This window comes from Strix uralensis, chromosome 1, assembly GCF_047716275.1.
Source record: "Strix uralensis isolate ZFMK-TIS-50842 chromosome 1, bStrUra1, whole genome shotgun sequence".
Classification (NCBI taxonomy): domain Eukaryota; kingdom Metazoa; phylum Chordata; class Aves; order Strigiformes; family Strigidae; genus Strix; species Strix uralensis.
In genome coordinates, this window is record NC_133972.1 from 13,016,931 (window position 1) to 13,041,863 (window position 24,933).

The 24,933-nt window shown below is 43.0% G+C and overlaps 1 protein-coding gene across 1 annotated transcript in view; it reads right to left on the reverse strand.

Moving 5' to 3' along the window:
- Window positions 1–24,933, reverse strand: part of GLI3 (GLI family zinc finger 3) — a 208,713-nt gene that overhangs the window by 86,396 nt on the left and 97,384 nt on the right. Inside the window, exon 4 of the mRNA XM_074889064.1 lies at window positions 6,948–7,053. Coding sequence (XP_074745165.1) covers window positions 6,948–7,053 — 106 coding nt within the window. The remainder of the gene's footprint in view (window positions 1–6,947; window positions 7,054–24,933) is intronic.

Sequence of the window (24,933 nt, forward strand, 5' to 3'; positions counted from 1 at the left end):
GGTTCCCTTCAGGCCAGCAGAGGAGCATTCCCGAGGACCACTGAGGGCTTCCCTCTCTTTTTCCTCCCTCCGCGTTGCCCCGGGAAGTTGCCCTGCGAGCTGTTGCTGCTACCGAGTGACCGTATCATGAGAGGTGGTCAGCCAGCAGCCAGCTGGTGGAAACATGCCTTTCTCATTAAGGCTGGGGGCTGCTGGCTCTCCAGAGCTTTTCTTGACATAAAAAAAATGAACGGAAGATTTGGGGGAAGTTTCTACCAAAGTATTTTTTAACAAAACAAACCATTGCGTTTTACAAGCTTTGCCTTCTACATTAAAAATCTCACCAAAATTTTCCTCTTATTTCAATTGCCCTAACTTCCCCAGCCATCCCGAAATCAAGTTGGCTGTATGGGAAGAACAAAGAGCCTCTGTTAACGCAATATTTATCTGCTGCTATTGTTTCTCCTTTATAAATCTGTAGTTCCTTGGCCTTACAATTAGCTACTCCAGAGAAAATGATTATGTCACAAAGTATTATCCGCCACAGAAACAGATGAATGATGTGAACCAAATGTAATCTGGTGCGCTTAGAGGCAATTCTGTTGACTTTCATGTAAATGCGCTTGCTAAAAGTGGGGATGATTTTTAGCAGTGAATCCTTATTTGATCTAGAATTTATTTGCCAGCAGAAATTAACTTTTATAGAAAATCCTCTTTTCTCAATACCACTTTTTCCTAGTAGGAAGAGAGCAAACCTGTGAGAAATATAAGAGAGTTGAATCGAGTGTTCAGAAACTTCAGACTTCAGCTTACCTAAACAAATCAATGTAACTGAACTTACGTAAAACAGCTACATTCAAAAATATTTACCTCTTTTTACCCACATTATCTACTTCTTTCCTAATTTTAAGTGTGTCTCAGTCAAAAACTTAAGAGAATCACATCTTTTTTTTTTTTTTCTGCAATTCAATATATGCCCCAAGTAATTTGTTTTCCAAACTTTTCCCAGTTTCAGATAGTTTTTAAAAAATGGTCTGTTTCTGAAGCTACCCTGCAAGACTGCTTGCAAAGGAGAATTCATGGTCTGCAAGTCTTAATGTGAATATTACTAAACAAGTACCAACAGCTAAACAAAACACTAATTTGCTATTTCCAATGATGCAACACTATATACTGAGAGATTGCAGTTCTGGTCTAGACTCAGGCTTCCTCTTCCCCGCTTTATAAAAGGCCTGGCACTGAATGAAAACTACCTGCTCGAGTTTATGTGCAGGCATCTGGCACTGCTATTTTACTTCTGTGAAACACCATCGCCGCGCTGCTCTAAGAAAAGAGGCATACATGCTGCTTGCACAGCCTACAACACACATATCCATGGCATATAACAAACTCTGAATAACCTTAATGAATCACCAGACCATGCTGGTTCCTTCTCAGAGACTTGCTATAGAAATCCTCCAGTCTATTAGCAGCTGCTTATCCTCGATGCAGCACTTCACTTCCAGGGACAGGTTTCTTGAGGTGCTTCCCATTTAATACAAGGTTTCTCCTTGCTTACAGAAAATACTTTCATGGATGATTTTGGAAAGCTGTAACTAGTGTCATCTTTTCATGTCCCAAGAACTTCCCAGTTTTTCTTCTGATGGCTCCTGGCTAAACCATAAAACCCCTTCCAAGTCCTAAAGTAATTAAAGCCAATTCAACTAGTGATGTTTTTCACACTGGGTGGAGCTCTCCTTCCCACCGTGAAAGGATCAATGAATGCTCTGACAAGCTGACAGATTCCTTGCCAAGTCTCCAGCTTAGAGGTACGCTGAGGTAAAGCGGTAGGTAAAAGATTTAAGAGGTTTAAACACCAAGATTTTTAAAGAAATAAGAGTTTAGGAATGAAAGTGCAAAGGAAAAATCAAAATGTCAGTGATGGGGCTGGGAAAACCTAAACACCCTAGCAAACGTATGGCAAGCAGTTTCTCTCATAATCATGGATATTTTGCAGAGCCAATGCTTTAATCTTCTCGTATTTGGACATCCCCCATTATACTGCATGGTCCAAAATCAGAAGCTGATGAAAGCTGAGCATCTGGGCCTGACTTGCCTTTCCTTTTCACCCTTGTGTAACTGATGTCTGTATAAATTAGATATGAAATAACATATCTAAGAATCAGACTCTCTTTTTATCAACTTGAAGCTGACTGCAAGCAAAACACATGCTTTGCTTTAGTATGGGTGCATTCACACAGTTCAAAATTATCTGTTCAAGGCATTCATGTTAGGCACATGCACAATTATCTGCATGTGCATCATTCCAGGGCATAAGTCTGCCAAACTTGGATGCCGCTAGCCTCAGTCAGGTAGTAAAAAGGGAGCTTGGAGTATCGTTGATCCTAGGAAGCTACAGCTTTACCCTGCAGCTTCCTCCTTGCAAGGGCAGCCTCCCCTGGCCGTAAGCATATGGGTAACTATCAACGCCCCTTCCCTTAGATTTACCTGCTCACACTCCCTTACTCACAGTCCAGAGCTAAAATGTGATGGGAACAGAAAGAGACACAGAGACTAAATGGATGAATGTTCTGAAACATGCGTGGTGTATCCTGTAGTACATTCAGCCCTGAAACTTTAACTTTCTACTGGACTCCTACGACATGTGTGTTAACTACTCTGAGATGCAGACCGGCCACCACCCTGGAGCCACTCCTGATATTGCCACCTGGCAGTTGTCCCCTGCCCCACCTCTGCAGGAGTGTGCTTCCTTCACAGCCACATTAACAGCACCTGGAAATACTGGGTTAGGTCACCTTAAAGGCTGTCCAACCAACTTTGAAATAAAGCAGATTGGGAGCAGCCTATTAACGCAACTTGGTAACGGTCTGGGAATGAACGAATGAATGAATGAATGATGAAGAATGGTAGCTTCCTAAATCGCTGCAGTTAAGTTGGTCAGTAGAAGTTTGCCTCTGCCTCAGGAGCTTTTTTATCTTTAAATTAATAAATAAAAACTCCATCCTGGCTAAGTCAGATTTTAGAAGTTGTGGGAGTATAAAGTTATTCACACTTGCAGTGTCATAAAAGTAGTCAAGACACCCTTATTCTTCCCCTGCTCACTGCTAACAGCTCTCATTCCAACAAAGCCAATGTCAACACAGGCAACCGGAAGAGTTAGCCAATAGGAAATTTATGGTTTGGTTCTTGAGGAGTAAAAAAAAATAGCGTGCTCAATATATTAGTTTATGTTCAAATAAATACCCTCATTAAGAGCATGATTTTGAATCACTGCAAACCAACCAGAGAAGGCATCACACTCTATTGCATGGCCTAGCAAATGTCAAGGACCAAAACATAGTTTGGCTTCAGTTTCTCCTTTAGTACCTTACTTCAGCAATCATTTCTGGAAATTAAGAAAGAGCTAGACGAAAACAACAACAAAGAAGAACAAAGCAAGAAGTGAGATTATTAAAGCCATGCTTCTTTCGGCATGTTTAAATCATACAGTGTTTAACAAGTAATTTAACTTGGTAGTTCAATGAAAGTGGCAAAACTGAATTACAGTTTACTGGAATATTTTTTTAAAACTAAGATTCATGCCTCGAATTTGAAAACATAAAAAAAAAAAAAATAAAAAAAAAGGAAAACACAAGCTCCACCTCCAATTACACTGTTCATGTGTTGCGGCTAAAGAACAACTTAAGTTTTTACTGAAGTATAAACTGAAGATGTACTGTAGAAATTCCAGGATAACTACACAGTCCTAACAAACAGGTTTTGGTAACACAAAGTGACACATTTCAGTACATATTCATAAGGGTTGGGGGTTATTATTGGGCTGTAATTGCAGTTGTTCTAACACCTAATAAGCCATGGCTGGAAAAACAAAGGCAGGTTAATTTGTGATTTCCTCTACTCATTCAGAGGCAAATTAAGTGTCAAACAGCTAATACAGAACATATTTCATTTTATGAGATTTTAATTTAATTCTGCACCATATCGTTGATGCCTTAATGTAGGGTGGTTTATCTAAGAGGAAGAGCAATTTATAAACCTCTTTCAATTGAAATCTTTAATGATAGGATACGATAGCATAATTACAGCAATGCCTGCTAGTCCTACCATACATAAGCATCTGTCAGCAATTCCATCATAAACATAAACCCTTATTTTAGGGGTTTATAACTCAAATGATAAAATTTAGCTCCAGGCTGAAATTTGGGATACAACAGTTCTGCCCATCAGCAATTAAACTACAAAAATTATGTATATAAATACATATATATCTTTAAAGCTGCAAGTACATAAGAGTGCTGTAACACCTTAAAAATTCCTCCTTTCTTTTTCCTTTTTCACTTGGCCATTGTTCAGAATTACGTGCACACACTGTAGGTATCATGCAGACAAGGCCCTCTCCACATTTTTTCTTGCACTTGTATTATACCTAAACTAATCCCACTAAGGCTTGACAGGTTCTGGAACACATTTCTAAGAGTTTCAATAACTGGAATGATGCCAATTTTTTGCCCTTTTTTAATTTATATTACACACACACACATTTGAGAGTATTATGAAGCTGAGGAGAAAACCACTCATACAATGAAGTCACTGATGAAGCTGTGGGTAAATATTTGTATCCTGACTGGTGTTCTTGCCATTTTCTCACATTTCTCAAAAAACTTCTCTGACCCAGTTCTTTCTTCTGCTTTTTTTTTAATGGGTGTTAGGACAGCAGTTCAAGTAATGGCTCCAAATAATCCCAAATCTAACACTCCTACGTGATACACCAGGCTCTGTAAGACTTGCAAGAAAACTTCTGTGTGTCTACCTCATACATTAAAACGTATTCCTGAAAACTGCAAAAGCATGACAAACCTTGGAATCTGATGGATAATTTTTTTTAAGTTGCTTTATTGCATACTTAAATTTAATCACACTGACCACAACGGCTCCAAGGGTCCACTACAGCTCATCATTCCAATGGCGACACAAACCAAATGAGCGGAAGAATCGACAGAAGTTAATGGAAAAATAAATGGTCGGTATCAAGGAAATTTTGAGTTTAAAGCTTGCGCTGGTATCAGAGTGTTTTTCTAAAGCAGCTGCCTGCAGTCATATCACATCATGCTAAGATCTTCTCGTCTCTAACAAGCCTCTGCAGGGCCCGGCTGAATCACCGCCGCACCGCGGGGTTCGGCAGGGAGTGGGGGTGCCCGGCGCACAGCGCGTGGCACCTTTCCGCAGAAGGGGCGTTGATTTCGGCATCGGAGGGACTACTGAACACCGAAACGAGGCATGAAGCAGACGTTTTCAGCATCTTTTGGGGCTCTTACAGAAACCCTTGCACTTTTAGCAGTGCAGGCTGCTAGTCCCGATTTCCCACTGTCACCCGAAGCAGTGGGTGCAGGGTGTCACGGCATGGGCTGGGTTCACAGGGCTCAGGCTCTGGAGAGGGCTCAGCACAGCAAGCGCAGCCAGGAGAGGTCCCACACGGCACCGGCTCTAGAAGCCTCCGTGAAAGCTCACAGGTACCCAGGTTTTGGATGTCAGTCCTCTGCTGACGCAGGTTAACACACTTCCCGGGGCTCCCTACCCCGTCTGCCACGCACCGAAGACAAAGACAAATTCGCCACTAGCTTCAGAAGGAGCAGGATCATCCCTCAGCTCCCAAAAACATCCAGGCAGAAGATTCACTCCACTACAAAATCTAGGATAACTGTTAAATGACTGAGTCTGCCACCTTCAGCTTACAATGTTTTTTAGCAGCAAATTTAAGTGTGTATTTGAAGTATATTTTATGATGTGATTGACTGTGGTGTAAATAGTGATGCATCAGAGGAACTCTGAGGAATAAATCACAAGTTTCTGTACTCTCTCCTATAAATACCCACTTTTCCTCTAATGCCCAAGAAGACTGCAACACAGATTTATTACTTACCTCCAGGCAAATTTGCTCTGAAATTACAATTCAGTAATAGAAGACTGACCCAAAAAAACCTGTTAGTAAAATATTGCGTGTGTACTTGGGCATGTAGTTAGGATTGTTAATATCAATTAATTCTGCTCACAGAGGAGGACTTGTTTTAAAACAACTTCATTTTTCTTCTGCATATATGTAATTACACAGCTGTAACTAATAGCCATAGCAAAGCAATCCGCCATCTAAACAACTAGCATTATTCTTCAAAGTATTACTTGTGCTTTTCTTCCTGTATTTTCTCAGTATGAGAGGTGATTAGTAGACATGATTAAATGTATATATCAAGCCTTTTATACCAAGCCCCGCTTTTTGGCTCCATTTTTAATGGTATATAGCAGTTTTCTGGACACAACAACTATTTTATTCTGCAATGCTGATATCAGTCTCCCCATATAGAATAAGATAAAATTTATTTCTACAGGATTTCACCACTACCACCCTTTTCTAATGCATGTTATCACTGGTATTCATTTCTTTTATCTTTGTGTAAACCATGTGCTCTATCACATTTGCCATTTTGTTTGGGTGACATTCCCATCAATCAACCGATTGCCTGTGCATGCACACAACAGGGTCTATGAAAATTTACCAAAAATTTCATTATGCTTCATAGCAGTCACTGGAAAAAAAATATTTCACATGAGAGGAAATTTTAGCAATGAAGAATCCCAAGACTAATACAGACAAAATACACGTTTTGTCTGGCTGTATTTCACAGGGTTCAGCACTTTTTAATTTAGTATTTATAGAACAACAGCACACAGAATAAATATCAGCAGAACATATAGGTAACACTTGCCAGCCACCTATTTTAACAGGAATTCCTCAGGCACCAGCCTGGGTTTTGCTTCACAAGCAGATAACATCAACGCTTTCCAAAAGTAAATCTTGCTCTCCGGCAAGGCTGGCAAAGCGCTCCAGGTGCATGGCTTTAAGCACTGCAAAGGTTCATATATTTGCCCGTTCTTCCAGGCAGCTGAAGGGAGGGGAAATACTGAATACTCACACATGCAGAGGAGGAATGGGAGATGGTTCATAATGGTAGCGTCCCTCATGATGTCTCGCATCAATTGGTACAGGAGGGTGGAATGCTGGAAAGAGGTGAGGTGGATCTGAAAAAACAAGCAAGGTTCCCAGATCTGAGTATCTCCAGCGACTCTTTAAAAACAACATTCGTAAAGACGGAACAGATACTGAAAAGCAGGTGTCATCAGCACTACAACTTACGGGTCACATTCTCCTTCCCTGTGGCAGTCAGTCAGGTCTGTTTGAGGAGAGTTTGGCCCACAGTGTTTGCATGAATATGTATTTACTAATTTTAATATTCTCTTTTTTTAGCTTAAATGGAAAGGGACGTAAAGAAGTCTTTAATAAGTAATTATGTGCCCATATGTGAAGTGTCAGATCAAAAGAACCACCAAGCCTTTCATAAGCATTCCTGATTTATTTATTTTTTATTAAAACAAGGAAAAAAAACCATCATCCCAGGACGAAAAGCCTAGGCAGAGAATACAATACAATAAAAAAAGGATATCCTCAGAGATGTACACACAATTCTACAATGGAAAGCAAAACTGAAGAGGCATGCTGGAGAAATTACTATCTGGAGTAAATCAGACAACAGAGTTAAAAGGGCAATGCAACTGGGAAAGGCTGTACTGGAGATGCTTAACAACTGCATCACACCAATGGCCTCATCCGGAGAAATGTGCCTGAGGACAAGGGGACTCATTTCATACACCACTCTTAAAAAGGAAGGGTGCCTTCTTTGTCCCCACAGCTGGAGACCTGGGGACCGACGGCTGCAGTAAGCTCCCCTGCCCCATCTCCTCCAAGGCTTTCACAAGATGGGGGTTTCTGCAGCTGCCAGGGCTCCTGTTCCCCACTGTTTCCGGAGAGCCTGGGCAACAAGACCAACAAAAGGGGGAATGCACCCCCGTTGGCCCCAAGGGCTCTGCCCTGAGGGGTCAAGCGCAAGCCCACCCCACAGCTCCCCACCTTGCCTCCCAGCTTTGGGGGACACAACGCACACAGACCACAGGTTGCACACAATGCACACAATGCACAGAGACCACAGGTCTCTACACCAGCACACCGGTGTGATTTGTGTGCCTAGAGGAGGTTATTGCCAACCGTGCTGCTCACCGTTGTCTCCCAAATGTTCAAAGTCCAAACGAGATGCTGAGCATCTCCAGCAGCACGAAACAAACCCATCCTGCACAGTTATTACCCACTTGCCACTTTGGATGAAGTCATGTGTTTATCCGACACCAAAAACCGAGATTAGAATCCAAACATGGATTTACTAAAATGCTTCTAGAAAGAAAGAAAACTTTTATTATGCACTGGAAGTAAAACTAAGCCTATTTCAGTTTTGCCTGCTGACTCTTGAAGGTATCTTCTCTTTGTATTTCCTGCCTTTCTTATTCAGCAAAATGTAATCCTCCTCTTAGATTATATTATCTGTGAAAGCAGTTCCCTCATGCCAACTGGAGATGGTTAAAAAAAAAAAAAAAAGATTTTTCCCCTTGGTGTTTGTCAAAAGTTGCGTTGGTTTATTATCATGTTTTGAAGCAAGAGAAAGAACTAGAGGAACAAACCTCATGGCCCTGAGGGATTAAGTGGAGGGAACAAAGGGGAAATCGTGTAAATTCTGAGGAAATATTCCTAGTATTTCAGGAAAATCTGGAAACATCTGACGCAGCCTGTCCAATTTCATGGCTTGATTTTGCGAAACATCGCCAGCATGTGATCAGCCACAGCATATTTCTGCCGTTCACTGACTCAGGGCTTAGGCACCATAAATGAAAAATAATTGTGGCTTACTACTGTGAGCTGGGAGGTCAAACTGGCGGTAGTTTTAATTCTGGTTCTGCTGCACCAACTGGACCTTGGCATGCAATCTGTTGCAAGCTTCACTCCCCATGGCAAGCACTCCTGGGCTTCAGCAGGAGTAAAGGAGTAAAGGTGGGTCACAGATGACCAAGTACCCCCGTGAACACTGTCATCATCTGAGTGGAAGATGCTGGCTGCCACCTCCTGAAACACATTCCTCACCAGCTGCCAAGGTGGAGAAGGGGAAAAGGGGCATGAGAAGTGTATTTTAGCACAGCTCCCTGCCTGCCCTGTTCCCTACTTCGCTGGTATTTGACTACAGCAGCGTAAGCCAAAGGGAGGAGGTTTTAAAGCAGATGTCTGGCATTTTACCATAAAAACTCTGCCACCATTTTTTCAGCAAAGAAGTAAGTCACTCATGCCCTCGTAGATGCACAGGCATCCTCTGCCCTCTGTGTCTCTGAAGGGTGAGTCTGTGAAGCATGGGTGAGACCACAGACAGGACGGGCTCCACCTGGCCAAGGCAAGCAACCCCACTCAGGACACGGAGCCTCCTCACTGTCCCACCCTCGCCCAGCCTGAGCTCCTACCCATTAAAGCAGTCCCAATATTTATGCAGCAGAACACCATTTAACCCTCCTGAATGCGATCACCTATCTTCCCCATCTGGGAAATGGAAAATGAGTATTAAACGACCCAAAAAGGGCATCCCCTTTGTGGGGCCTGCGCAGTGCAGAGCACCAACAAGTTGTATTTAACACACGAGATATAAATCTTCAAGGACCTTTTTGAGTCCTCTCACATTAAGGCCCTTTGTGTATCTTGGTTGCATCTTGTTTGCAGTTTCCATCTGGGAAACAGCCGTACTCCATCACGGCACAGGGAGCTGTCTCCGTCAGCCCTGCACCGACCGGAGCAGAGCTGCATATCAAAACCCAACATAATTATCCATCTCACAGTTTATTATTTACACATGAGCAATACAGCTGCTGAACATCATAACTCAAGTGTATGTGTAATAAGTTACTACACTGTAGCCATCTCCTGTTCCAACCCTTAAGAAAAACCACATGATGACTTTTCCAAAGTCAGGCTAAAACTGCTGAAGCAGAATAAAGTGCCACTAAACCTGGCTACCTCCTATTTATCATATAATTTCCTGACTGATGGTTCCACAAACCAGCTGCTAAGTGCTGTGTACTCTACTGTCACCAGACTAACATGCTAAATGGGAGACAGGGAGAATAATGTGCAGAACTAGTGGAGTCAATTTTACGGAGAGAATTCAAATTCTGCCATGTTTGGGTCAGCCCCTGGCACAGAGGTAGGCAGTAAATTCTACATGCTTGGGGGTCCAAAACCACTCCACTTTGAAAAACATTGCATATTTATATGGAAAGACTCTTAGATCAAACAGAGACCTGCCAAAGCACCCATCGTCTAGGGCTTCACTTGGAATTCACTTGAAACTCCATAAAAATGTAATCTGTTGACATGTATTTATATGGAAATACATAGTAAGAAGTTTGCAAAGCAGTAACTCGGGCTGTAGCCAGTTTCACTTTGCTTTTTCATATCACACCCAGTAACTATTTCATTAAAGGCACCATCAGAATATTACAGGCACATTCCAGTAACTATTTCATTAAAGGCACCATCAGAATATTACAGGCGCATTCTGCCGCTATTATTTATGCTGTAGCTGAGTAAAGAATGAGTTAGACTACTCATAGAACTGAGCCTGGACCTAGCTGACTCCTGGCTGTTTGTGAGACATGCTCTACCTATCTAGAAAACCAGGGGGCAACTTAGCGTAAAAGACAGAATACCTGCTCTGACTATAAAGTGTGAGGAACAAAACTCTTAACCTTAGCAAAGAGGAACTCCTCCCACCAAAACGAATCAACAAAATCTAAATTCCTATTCTGCGAGGGAAATTATTTATTAGCATTTGCAACTTCTTAAAAATTCTGACTGAGATGCAAACCACCACAGCACATGCCACGCAGTTTTCTTACAGACATGCAAAGGCAACCATGAACTCCTGGACCAATCCTTCAATTACATCCTTGCAGAGACTCCCTGATGTAAGTGTACAGTACAGGAGTCAAGACAGACAGATGCTGCCCGTGTATCTGGAGCCCTCAGCTCCAATTCAGCAGAAGTATCTGATTCTGTGCTTAAATTTCACTATTTTCAAGAACTTGTAAGGACATGCCAAGGCACTGGAAATACACTTAAACACATTCCTCACTCATTGCTGAATTTGGTAGCTGTTGCCACCTTCTGAATTCTCTGCTGCCTACTACTGTAAGATTCCTTCAGATGCTCTCCTGTCTCTTGCATAGCTAACAGGGTCTCCTCAAAACAAAATGGGAGATACAACGGCCTGAAATGCTACAAACTCATCAATTTTAGCACTGTGAGATTTTCTGGAAAATATGTCAATTTATGCTGACTTTTTGTTGTGTAAAACGTGCCTTTTTATTTCTTCTTCAAGAATCTTTCCTGCCTTCTTAAAGACAGTGAATAGGAAAATCTCTCTCAAATTACAATCACTCCCATACAGGAAAAAAGAAGAGACCTTACACTTGTTCTCTGAAGGTCAGCAACCTAGGGCTCCGCTGCAGCATCAAGGGAAAGAAACTGGGAGAAATGACAGGTATGGTCCTTGCTGCTGAACTGCAAACCTGAACTGAAGTCTGATGAGATGAAGCTGGCAGCAGCAATGCACTGCAAGACTTGGTGGAAAGGTAGATGATGCCAACTGGCTCAAAGGTGCTGTGCAACATCTTGAGACAACAGCAAAGAGGTTGGGCTGCTCCGAAGCTCACTGGAGTTAAGGGTAACTTCTCTGTAGACTCTGTAGTCTCTCAAATAAGCCTCACTCAGTTATGGGATCACTACATTTGGAAAGCTTGGCTGTGGTAATAAGGCTAGTAAAACTCTGCCCTCAGCTAACCGACTTGCTCAAGAACCTTGTGATTCCTGCCAAACCCTTGAGGAAGACGGCTGCTGAAATGACAGGCTGCGTTTTTCAGCACATCAAGAAAACATTTGCTACTGTAGAAAACGCCTTCATCAGCTTGAACGCACCCAGTGTGGCCCCGATGCCTGCACCTGTGTGGTGCGATCAGGACCAAGCCAACACAGGACTCCAGCCCAACACAGGAAGCCCTTGGTATGTTTTAGCAGATTTGTCCTCAGGACAATCAGCTCACCAAATTAAATGTCAGAATTGAGGCAGGTGCAAACCTCTATCTCAGATATAACCTCATTTGAGGTGAAATCTCCTTCCTGCTTAAATTCATTATGGTCTTGATGCTGAACTCAGTGGTACCAAGCTTTCACAACAGATGTAACAGGAACAGTATCAGGCAAAATATAGCCTCCCCTCTAATGTCTTTTCAATACGCAGAACAGTTTTGAAGAGTTTGCCAGCAAATTTCTACACTTCCTTTGGTTCCTAAGCTGATCACCAGATGGGAATTTTCTAATATTCAGGTTTGCAGAGTCCCTAAGGGCACCACTGTTTCTTCACGTACATTCACTTCAACTGATCTGAACTTAATGGTATTGCCAGGTTTTATGGCAAGAATTAGGTTCTTTTTTGCCAAGCAAAGATCCTATGTTGGATTTCTGTTTAATTACAGCTTGCATTAGGGCTCAATAAGAGCACATGTTGTCTTTGGGGGGTTTTTCAGGTCTCTTTCAGAAAGGGGTGAGTTATGTTCTCCACGTATGCTTATACAGAGGCTTTAATCAGGAAGAAAAATGACTGAGCCACAGCCACACGTTAATGCATGCACTTAACTTTGTGCACTTTGAAGAGTCTCCCTACGGTGACGGGGGTTGCTGCTTCAAGCGTGGCTGGTTGCCATCTGAAGCACTGCTTCTTTGCAGGCTGATCCACAGATGTGCTACAGCCAGTTATCTCAGGAGGCTTTTCCGTGTGGGGGTCCGTCCGTGTGTGCGTGCATACACACGCACGCTTCCGATGTGGCAACCGTCGCATTGACAGCGACGTGACTACTCACTATCTGACTTCACAGAGGAGGAGATTTTAAGTAGGAAGAAGAAAAAGCCACAGCAAAACCAAGAAAAAAAGGCAAATAAACAGATAAAGCCAAGAAATGGACAGAAGGAGAGTGAGAAAAAGAATTTTTAATTGGTAAGTCCTCTCCGTTTCGGTAATACTAAAAGTTAATTGTTGTAACATACAGTAGATGTAACACTTTCAGAGAAAAACCACAATTTTCAATCAGATCACATCCTTTCCATGTGTCTGTGTGTATTAATGATGATCAGACTTCCCCTCCCTACCCTCTGCTTGTGCTTGCACAGCCTGTACACTGATCTTAAAAATAAACCACAGGAGTTCCAGGCCAAACCTCACAAACTAGAGCCCAGCTCCAACTCTGTGCCTCTTGTTACAGCCGAAAAATTATTTCTACCTTTGTGAAACTGAAAATTAAGACTTCAGGGCATCTTAGATCCCTGTCATCCATTTTACTGCTTTTTAGTTTGTAAACTTAAAACACCTTGTGAGAACACGTTTTATTGTTTTTAGTAGTTCCACAACAACCATCAGGCCAAACACATGAAGGAGGAGCAGTTATCGGTGTGCTGGAAGAAAAGTGGCTGGAAATTATTTCATCAGCTGGCACTGAGAGGTCTTTAATACGCCAAATTTGCTGCAGGTACTGGCTAAATAACTACTGGATTTATTTCGGTTTGAACGTATTATTATTCCTCCCAGTCACTGCAACTCTGCTGTCTGAGGAGCAGGACTGCCTTCTGGAATACTAACTAAACTTCAAGTCCATTCAGCTGATTCCAGTGTTCCCTGCCGTTCGCCCATCCAAAACAGAAAAAGAAAAAAAAAAAATCAGTAAGAGACAGACTTGCAGGGTAATAAACATAATGCATGTACAAAACACCTTGGACTGAAATGTCTCAAATTCTTGAGGAACAGAATTTGCGGTTCATCACAGCCCCATGACTTACAAGTGACTTTCCACTGGGCTGGACTCACTGGTTAGCAAAGGAAGGACTCCTTGTGCTGCCCTGAGCATGCAGTCGTCAACTTGCCTGGGGAGCGGGGTGGGCACAGCACTGCCACCCCACTGCCTCCCCAGGACACACATTTTCAGAGGAGGAAAGTCAAGGCACAACACTAGCATAGTATGCCCAAGAACAAACAGCAAATTGGTAGAAATGCACCAGGAATATCCCACCCCAGTGGCTTCTTCCACCCAAACAACACTGGCTACTTCATCCTATAAGCAACCTTAGAAAACCCTCATGAACATGAGCAAGAGTTGCATATAGTCAGCATCTGCACATTGACCCGTGCTTTCAGGAAAAGCTGATGATGATGAGACAGCCTCATCACCATGTTACTTGGAGGGAAAATTGTTTCATCTAACGCAGCTGGCTCTTGGTACAGCACAGCTCATCTTTTTCATAACCTCTGGATCCCACGCAGCATTTCTTAACTAACTTAATAATGTGGTCTCCGCAAGAAAATGACAAATTGTCCTCTGCCAGGAAGCTGACAAAAGAAATCCCTCCCTCCACTACCTCCGATGGACTCTGCAGTGAAAAAATAATTCAGCTTCTGCCTTGCAACACACTTGCTGTTTTGCTGTTGCTCCCCCTAACTTCTTGTGAACCATGTGTCAGTGCATCCTCCAACGCTTAAAAATCGCCCGCCCCAATTATGGAGAACAAAACAAGCATCCATGTTTAACTCTCAACAACTCCAGACAAACGATTTCACCCAGCTGCTCAGGAATGCTTCCCACCTTTGATTACACATGTGTATGAAGGAGCACATTCTCAGCGTTTCCTTCTGTAGGAGCAGCAAGTAACTGGATGCATAACCACAATATGTACACAAATAATTGGTACCTATGTACCTGTGCATACTCACTTCTGGAACACACAGCAAATTCCAGTGGTTGAATATAAGCTACAAAGTGGAAACTAAGGAAATGAAAAGATTATAAAAGAAATAAATCCTGATCCACGCTGGAGAGAACTAAAGGAGAAATCTCACAGCAAGGCTCTCAACTCCAAACTACTAAGCAGAGGTTTAATGTGGGCTTCCTGACCAGTAGGAACAAGGAGCTGCCACACAACAGCTTAGTTATTCCCTACGGCTCAACACAGCTCAAGGAAAGCATTCAAATGCCCTGCTATCAGCTGCATGCCTTAACTCAGCAATGACAAATATCTGTAAGATGCAAAGGTAAATGTGGCTAAAGAGAGGTAACAGAAAGTTAGAAACTAGAAAAAAAAATCCAAAAGCAACCTTGTATGGCTGTTGATTTGATGGGGGAACAAATAAAGACAGCGAGCTTTGGTAACATCCTTAGAAGTTTATAAAGCAGCAGCGTGAGTCAGTCTGCAAATGTTATTTGTTTAAATGGTGCTTTGGAGACTTGTGTGATCTTCTGTGTACTAGAATCAAGTTTAAAAGCTATTTGAAAGGCCAAACCTCAAACAGTTGGGTATCAGTATAGCATGATGAAAATCACTGTAGCTAAACAGATTTCCAGCAGCTGAAGGTCTGGACCACAGGGTGAAAGACTTAGAAATAGGTTATACTTAGCAGCTTTGATGAGTAATTTATGGCATGATAGGAATTAGAGAGGGAAAGTATAATTAGCTCAATTATGTCTATTTTTAGATATTAAACCAGTTCAGATTCTATGGGATGCACAATCAGATGAACACTCGGAGAGATTTTTTTTTTCCCTGCTGTTCAACCTGATTTTTTAAAATTTCATCCAAATATTCATACTTATTTAACTTCTCTCCGTAGCATCCCTAGCAATTACTCTCCTCCTGCGGTGTTTACACTTTTGAAGCTCTTGCAGATGAGCAGATAGTTATCACATGTGCTGTCAGGCCACTCGATAATATACATTTATTGCATCCTTTAATCTCTATGTCCATATTCTAAATTAATCACAGTCACTTGGTTTTGCTCCCTGGGTTTCTTCGAGCTTGGGAGAGATATATAGTTGTCACCCTTCCACTCTTGGGCATCAGGTTTTCATGCAGGCTGACATGACACTGTTTAGGAGGAGGCAGCCTCAGAAATTTATAAAACAAATAACCTATTTCTGTGAATTTCTCTTTCCAGTAGGAGTATGTGTTTCTTGTACACAGTCTCAAATACCATTACTTTTCGTTTTCCCACTATGAGACAGTGCCTTCATCGTGTGGCACTGACCTACCCTACCATTTCTAGGGGACTGCTGGTGAAATGGGCACTGCTCAAGTCAAGCAACGGCAACACAAACTGGCTCTTGATTATTACTTCTTGACGTTTCTAAATTCTTGACTTTAAGTTGCTTTCTTCCTCTTTGTTCCCTCATCCTCCCTCAGCTGCTTAGAGAGTTTCTCCCCTACATTTCATTTTTATGCTGGGTATCTTTTTGTTTCAGATCATTACTGAAGATGGAAAGTATGGCGAGTTCCCTTAATTTGCCCTATTGACATTCATCCTAAGTGCTCATTCAGCTTATTTTTGAGAATGTCATTTTGTCGATATTTCACTCAATCTGAGTTAGTTTTTTCAAGCCAAGCTTTGAGGCAAATACTTTTAATGAAGAGGGCCATACTCAAATTACACCACTTCCCTGTGCCTCAGTCTGGTCACTGTTAACACAGAGATATCCCTTCTGAGACACTCAGACCCTCTTCAGTGAAAAGTCCCAACAAAGAGCTAGAATAACAGTATTTTATCCACTACCCATTATTTCTTTAATTCTTTAAAAAGATAGGTTCAATTGCCTAAAACTGCTCATTCTTTACAAACCTCTCTCGGGTTTTGCTCGTGATCTTTTTTTAAGTTTGTTTTTCTTTACAGACAACTTTTTCTTTGTTTCCTATTACTCAGAGGGTGAGAGTATCCGCTTTAGATATAACCATGCTTTTTGTGGGTTTTTAGGATCACTGTTCGGATCCCCACCAGTTCCCCTTCCCCACCAAGCAGCTTTTCTCTCTACAGCATATGGGAAGTTCCTCACAAAGTCCTATCAACACCTTCACCTTCATCCCCTCTCAGCAGACATAGTGGCAGGATCTAGTCTACACTTCTCTTGCTTTGGGAACTAAGTGCTGCTTACCAAAAGCGGCCCAGCCTTTGCATCACCCACTTACAGCTCACACCACTGCTGAGAAATGGGATGAAGGGCACGTATGTCCGAGCATACTTGTTTAAAAAGACAAATCAAGAAATCGGAGTCAACCACCTCAGCTTGATTAACACTCATGGTCCTTACACCCCGTGAGGGCAGCCCCAAGTTAGCTGCATGTTGTGTCAAATCCAGATGCTGCACCTGGTTGCATCAGAGCTGCGGAGTAGGGGCACCAACTGGCTGCAGAACCAGCTCCAGCATCTCCTGAGCTCTCCTGCCCACACCGCCTCCTACTCGCACAAGCCTCACTGCTAGGACTCCAGTGTCACGGGCTCCGTGGGTAGGTCCAGCCTCATCAGAGAGGAAAACCACTCCCATTAATGAGAGAAAAGGAAAAATGGAAGAACGGAGACACGAACAGGCAGGAGCATACAAATGCAGTAGCAGGCAAAGCAACCCATGGCATTAGCAAAATTCTTCTGCATAGCAACAGCACAAAAGCAAACTCTTCAGGGCAGTTTCCATCTCTATATCACCTGTCTACAGTGCTTACCACAACAGGGCCCCCCAGTCTCTGACTGACCTTTTGGCACTACCACAAATGACACAACAGCATTGCTTTCACCAGCTTCCAGTCCAGGCAGACCAGAGGAAAAGTTACATTACCTGCCTATGCACGGCCATGTTTTTCAGTTTGGTGATTAAGGGACAAGATGGGAGAAAACATAGAATTACGTGGAGCACAATCACACAAATATGAGAGAAGTGAGAAAGGACCATTCTTCTGCACCTCTGGGTAGGCAAGGAGGCACTGAAGAGGAGGCCACTGCTTTTAATTCCTCTCTTTACATCCTAGAGGAGAAGCCAAAGGTGCTATGAGGACACAACAGGAGACAGAAGAGGGGAAAGATGGCCAAGTTAGTATGAGGCACGCAGACCACCATTCCCTGACACACGGCCAACTGCCACAGGGAGGCTACAGACACCGAAAGTTTAAATGGCCTCAAGGGGAAAGTCACAGAAAAGAAATGCAGTAAGGGTCCAAATGTGTAGAAACCACTTATGGACCAGGAAATTCCTGGTCTGCAAATTTTGGGAAGTTGGGAGAGTGCCTGGGGGCAAAAAGAGAGGAGAATCACATTCTTACATTAACTCCTGGGCGTCTGCTTTTGGTCACTGCTTGGAAAGGATACCAGGCCAGATGGACCTGTGGTGTGGGCCAGAATGGTCCCTCATGCTCTGTGCACTCCTGGCATGTTCCCCAAGGCCGAGATGGTTGCAAACCCCTTCCCCTGACACTCAGCCAGCACATCACCAAGAGCAGTGCCCGAGCTGTGGGACTTCAGCCCGTACAGTTCTGTGGCACAAGCATGAAGACTTCCTGAGCCTGTAAAAGCCCATCTTTCAGTTGTATGTTTGCACAACACGCGGCACAAAAGAGGGCTTTGGTCTACGGCTAATGTCAAGCACATGGTGGAAATAAAAATAACTCAAGATGTCTATCCCCTGCCCACCGAGACACAATCCTCCCTTCAGCATTTCTGTGCAGAGTTCAGACGCAATCTGGCTATAGGAAAACGGGGGACTTCACGGGGGACTTCATTTACCCTCCGACAGAAGAGGAGACAGCTCTCCTCAGTCCCACCCTCTGGCAGTCTTGGAGCTTTTCCAATGCATTAAGCATCAGTTTCCCGCCAGTGGAGTGTTTGATGCTCTACTAAATGCAGCGGCCCTCAGAGAGGTATAGTAACCCTCCATATGGAAAAGCCGTTTGACACAAAGGTTGGAGGTCAAAAGTTTAAATGTTCGTGACAGAGACGACAGCAGTCCTTTTCTGGTCAATAACATCAAAGGATTTGCCAGCTCTTAATGCTACTATTGTCGCTTGTTTGGATCCTATTGAAATTCTAGCATATTTATTGCACTCCAGGAGCATAAGGACTTTTTGTTTGTTTTAATCTCTATGCTGAACCCAAGGAGTCTGAAGTGTTGTGACTCCCCTTGCTCCCGAAGAGAATGCACGGGGAAACAATGCCAGAGGATGCGGCATTGTAATCCCAACCAACTTGGCGCTTTCTTCCCCACCAAAAAATATAAATGATGGATGGAAACATATGGTCTCTATTGGACAGGGCTGGAAATCTCTGCTCCTGAACTCCCCACATGACCGGCTTTAATTGTTTTGTGCTATGGCAGGGGGTGAAAAGCGCTCCCCACCAAAGATCTCCATTTTGCCAGTCATTGTTGAGAAACGTTGTGCTGCAGCCGACTAAGACTCCCATCAGGCACAACTGTGGCGGAGCCGGGAACAGCAGTGAGGTTCTCCGAGACGAATTGTAATGCCATAACCACAAAGAGTATCACTTCTCCCAGCCCTCCTTCGCTCTCTGAACTTCTGCTTGCGGTTAGGCAGAAACTTATTACCAGAGCTCTGCAGTGCATGTTCCAAGCATTGTATCAGCCATCGATACCTCGTGCCTTGCCAGGAGCAGGATCCAAGTTCATTTGTTACTACCTTCCTCAGATTCCTGTTCCCCTCTCCACAATGAGGATTAGCAGTTTAAGTTATGTTGCTGACCTCCAGCTGGCTAGGCAGAAACAGATGTCTGCGCACTCGGGCACGATCTTATTTCAAAGTGGGGACTCTGGGTTACTAATGACGTTATAAAGGCAATAGCATATGTTGGCTCTCAACAGTCCATTGTCTAATTGGGATGGTTTTAATCAAATATGAATGTACCCAAGTTTTCGCAGCTAATGAATAAATCCCCTTTTTAAATAACGACAGTAATTTTGAGCTCTCCATGGAGGCAGCATCCCAAGGAAGCCTACATGAGCAGCAGTCATCACAGAAGGCCCGTAAGAGGCTGCAGCAACATCCGCCGCATCCCAGTTCATTATTTAAACAGCTCCTAACTGCCCTTCCCAGAGGTAAGCTGCAGCCAAATTGTTTTCCTTCACTTCACAAACCAGATATGCATGGCTTATGTGAACAGCCCGAAAGTTTACTTTAGTCTCTGTTTAAATACCTTCTACCACATATTTCAAACAAACAGTTCACTTCATTAGAAAGGCAAACAGCGTAGCCGCAGAATACGAGCACTTGAGGAGAACCACGCCGGGCAGAGAAATCCTCTGCCCCTGAGTAAACACTGCTGCTCTGCAGCTCGGGCAGCATCCGCCTGCAACGCCACTTCAAAAGCCTTTTCACAAATACTTCACACGGCTGTTTGTAAGTAAATGATAACCCTGAAGAGATTATCGCAGGGCTGAGAGCGATGACTATCACTACCACTGCATAGGCAAAAAAAGAAAAGCCAAAACCTTTGCTGCCAGCCCTGGGTGAGTTATGAAACCATAATAAACTCAGTGGCGATCCAGTAGCATCAGCTAAACCGGAAAAGCAGTGCTGCTTTGGTAGCCTGCTTTGGTGTATTAGGCTCCACAAAGGGAAGCAAGTTTTACCTTAGCAATGGAAAGGTTACCGCACCTCCATCGTTATTTAACCGAGTCGTTAAATTGGCACACAGCAGAGAGTTGTACAAAAGAGCAAGAAAGCTGCACAGCCAACAAACCGCCAGATAAAGCCCTAAGCTATTTCTTTCTGGACAAAATACACATGGCGATTTGAATGCCCCAGGAGCATACTCTCAAATCCCAGAAACAACTATGAAAGGAGGAGGAAATAAAAAGACAGCCAGACACGGAGAGAAGAGGTGAGGGAAGGCAGCCAGTGCTAGCAGGCTCCTGTCCCCTGCCCTCCCCACCGCACGCCCCTGCGGCTCCGCGGGACACTTGCCGCCGAGCAGGGAATACACCCTCAAGAGAGCAAAGCGGCTCAGAAACAGCGTTTGCTGACACTCCCTGCTGTTTTTACTGCTTTGTGCCAACTGAAAAGTTTTAATCAAAATACTGGCATTTGCATATTTGAGGGAAAGGCAGCTCATTATAAGCAAAGGCACTCTCACCATGTCCATCACTACCATCATCACTGGAGCGATCACAGCAAGCTACCGGGACGGCATCTCTTGGCATCAGTCATGAAGCACAGACCCATGGTATGCCCAACACTTTAGCACAGCATTAAAAAATGTATTATCAACTATCCATATGCTCTTAAATCCATTCTCAGTCAAAAAGAAACAACCAAAAATCTAAAAATCCTCAAAAAAGTTCATGAGCAGAGACCGTACCTGGCTGTAGGTTAAGGGTTCACAAGCTGTGAGAGTGCTGAAGTTATTCCAGCTGGCATATAAAGAGGAGAGGAACAGATAACATTTTTATTAGGGGGAATCAAGTATTGTCAAATATGGACATGAATGTTAGGACACCTCCACAACCACAGCTTTAACCTTGCAGTGACTCAAAACGTAATTTTCAGTTATTTTGATTCTCAGGGTGAAACTAAGTCCCACTAAGTCAATGACTGTTTTATCATTAATTTCAGAGGAGGCAGTGTAGGCAGCTCTTGTGATTTTATCAGGAGTCTTATTTTTCTTTTCAGTGTTTTGGGGGTTTTTTTTAAGCTCCGGTCTTTTCAGTCATGTCACTAAGCAAGAATCTCAGCTTTCATTTAAAAAAAAAAAAAAAGTAAAACAACCAAAAAACCCACACGTATGTTCCCAGCTGTTATGGTTGCAGAGAAAAGCTGGAAAAAGTAAAACTTCCAGGTTTCATAACCTGTGAGCAAATAAAAAGATCCAACAAAACCACACATGAGCAGGTATGTAGTACAGGATCTTTCAATAGGTATGTACGCATTTTGCACACTCACATACACAAAATTATTCTTTTGAACACCTAGATACGTGGGGATGGCTGGACAGTGCATCTGTGTTACAAATGGTATCTGTTGGCATTAAAATCTGTGGTTTTTAACTGTGATCATCTTTAAAGTTGCTTGCACAGGTTTTGGTCCATACCAGAACTGCACATCACGTATCAATGATTTTTTTATTTGACTACATAGATGTTTCCTGTATAAAGGCTATTTTTTTTTTTTGCCCTCTCTATTAACAGTTGAGGATTCTTCTACATTCTGCTTTAAGACCATAATCTGGGTTTATGAGGATTATTTACTAAAAAACGTGAGGTAGAAAGATCCTTTCTGAGCATTTTAGTGGAAAGGCTGAATTTAGGTTTAAAGTGGAAATAAAAAACCCCCTAAGTTTCAGCATGAAGAAAATAACAGTCTTAGCTCTTCGAGTGGCTGCGATAATACAAGCAATAAATTTACTATTATTATTACAATTGATAACACAAGCTGAGCTAATGGAACTACAATATCTTCTAAAGCAGTTCTTGGAGAGCTGATAATATTAACCTTTAGGTGCCAGGAGTTGGGGATTTCCCAGCGTACCAAGCTCGTTGACTTACTGACACTAAAAATAGGACTCTAAACCCTGCTGGCTCTTCTGGGCTATGTACGAACAATATGATGTTTTTCAAGCAACTCTGATCCATTCAGAAGGGTAAAAAAAAAAAAATCAATTTCTTTCAAGATGTTTATGGCCTGAGGCTTTTCCAATACAAAAAGGGGAAAAACAATTTATTTTTTATTATGCCATTCCCCAATCTTCAACTTGAAACAGACCACTTCCGTACAAGTTTTTTACAACATTCCAGTGACTCCTCTGTTGCAGTTTTTTGTTCCCTAGCACATTGAGCTACTAGCTGAAATTTGCCTGGCCATTCTCCTTAAAGCATCTTTGATACAAATAACTAAGTAGTACAAGACTTAACAGACAACAACACTGTCTATTCCTTTATTGCACGTATTTATTTCATATATTACTAATAGCAAAATAAGAAGAGTTTGCATGTACAAGTCCCAGTTCTACCTTCTGTTTGATCATCCAAATCAAGGAGGAGATGCACCAGCTCGCCCTGGTATTTAAAAGACACCCCCTCAATTTTATTTCTCAGAGTGATCTCACTCAGCTTCTGCAAGATGTTATGCGTACCCAAACAGCACATGGTTTTGTTAGTTGGTGGTTCAAGGTGCCAGAGTTAATCTAAGCTCCATCACAAGCACCAGTCAATAGACTACAGTTTTCCTTCCAAATCCAGTACACCCTCTTGCCACAAATGGACAAGCTCCATGGGAGAGTCAGTTCAGAGATAAGGAGATACTGCATCCTCTGACCCACAAACACAGAGAAGAGTCCTAGGAACACAGAAAAAACATCATCCCGTCTTTCTCTGCAAGTGTTATTTCTGCTCCTTTCTTTGCTTGAGCAGTCTGCCATTAGTTTCATTTCATCTACCCATACTGCAGCAATAAAAACCTCAAATGAGCTAAAGAGAACAACTCATGTAAGCATCTTATGAATGTACTTTAAAGAGTGAAATACATAATGAGCATTCACTGAAGAAATACAGGTCTCTGTTTTAGCTCCACGAAAGATCACCGTGGCTTGTCTTTTCCGAGTGTTTAACTTGGGGTGACATCTCTTTGGAAAAAATGACCTCTCACTTGATGCCCAAGCCCAGGGTCATCCTCAAGAGACTCTCAATCACGCTTGAGTTCAGCAGCCTTCTTGATAGAGGAATGTGAACAAGCAGCATCAACAATAGCCTGTGCTCCTAGATTCCTCTTGGTGACATATTCTCATTAGTCAAAACAAGATGGCAACACTTCACTGATGTTTACAATAATGGTGGCACAAGCTGCCCTTCAGTGCAGATGAAAAGCAACTAAGAGGGGCTTGTCCCTTTCTTAAGTGCAAACATATAAAGAAGCAACAAGTATATTTAGTATTTTCTTCAGTTCACCAAAATGGATCTCCAGAACTTGCTGAACAGTCCCAAATGGTTAAAGCAGGTAGGAGTTGGAAAGCTATTTTTCATAGGCCTGCGGATTCATTAGTACATCATGGGTAGAATTTGCAGGGAACCAAGGACAGAGACAATCGTCAACAACAAACCTTGAACTGGGACGCAGTGAATGATCCTATGATGAGGTACAGTAGAAGCTGAGACCAAGAGAAGATGATTCAAAAGGACTAGCAACTACCACCTTCTCCTTCACACACAAGGCTTGTCTGTTCTAGCAGAAATCTAAGGCGCTACTTCCTAAAGCACCCAGGCTGTACGATCCATTCCAGGCAGATGTGGCATGTAAATTCTCAGGACAAGAGGTACATGCCTTTCCTCCCCTCTCACCTGAAAGATTTTGAGAAGGTCAAAGTGAGGAAGCAACAACGAGGATTCAACGGAGTTGAGAGTCAACACTTGAGCACCAGGCAGGCTCTCATGGGAGGGCTGACCCATCGTGCCAGCCACATGTGGGGACTTCTTGGCCAGGTGGGAAAGCGGTTTTCAAGATGAAAAGCTCCCTTTGGCTGCCTTTGCTTCTGGCATTCGTTCCTATTTGTATCTGATTACAGATTTGGTGTAGAATTTACTTTTGGAAAAAAAAAATTCAGGGAAGAGTCTCTTTTTCAGACACGGGCTTAGAGAGAAAAAGAGAGCCTCATGCTCCTTCCTCTCCCTGCTCCTGAGCTGCACGTAACAGGGTGGGGGTCAGGAGGGCAGCAAACCCTCTGTAAATAATCCCCAATTAAGTTTGTTCTTAACTGAAGCACTTGGCTCGTGGGCAGATGCTGTTTCTCCTGCACACGTGAGCTCAGCAGAGAGAAAACCCTGGCTCGAAGCTGTGTGCCTTGAGCAGAGGGAAACTCCTTGTTCCCTGGAGCTGAGCTGGTGGGTGAGAAAGAGCATGAAGACCACACTGAAATGAGAGCTACATTAAGGGGACTTGCGTAAGTCCTGATTTGCACCGATGGCTGGCTATGTACACGGTAAGACTGAAATAAGCCTGACTGAGAATCCAGTTCACTTGCCTCACTTATACAAACCCAGCAAAGCATACAGCATACTCTGAACGTAACAACTTTTGGGAACTCTGACGGAGGCCTGGCAGAAGAAGAAACTTAACCAACCCAAAGCAGCCTTCTCAAGTGCTGTGGTGTGTATTCAGTTCTTTAAGGAAGGCATTTCTAC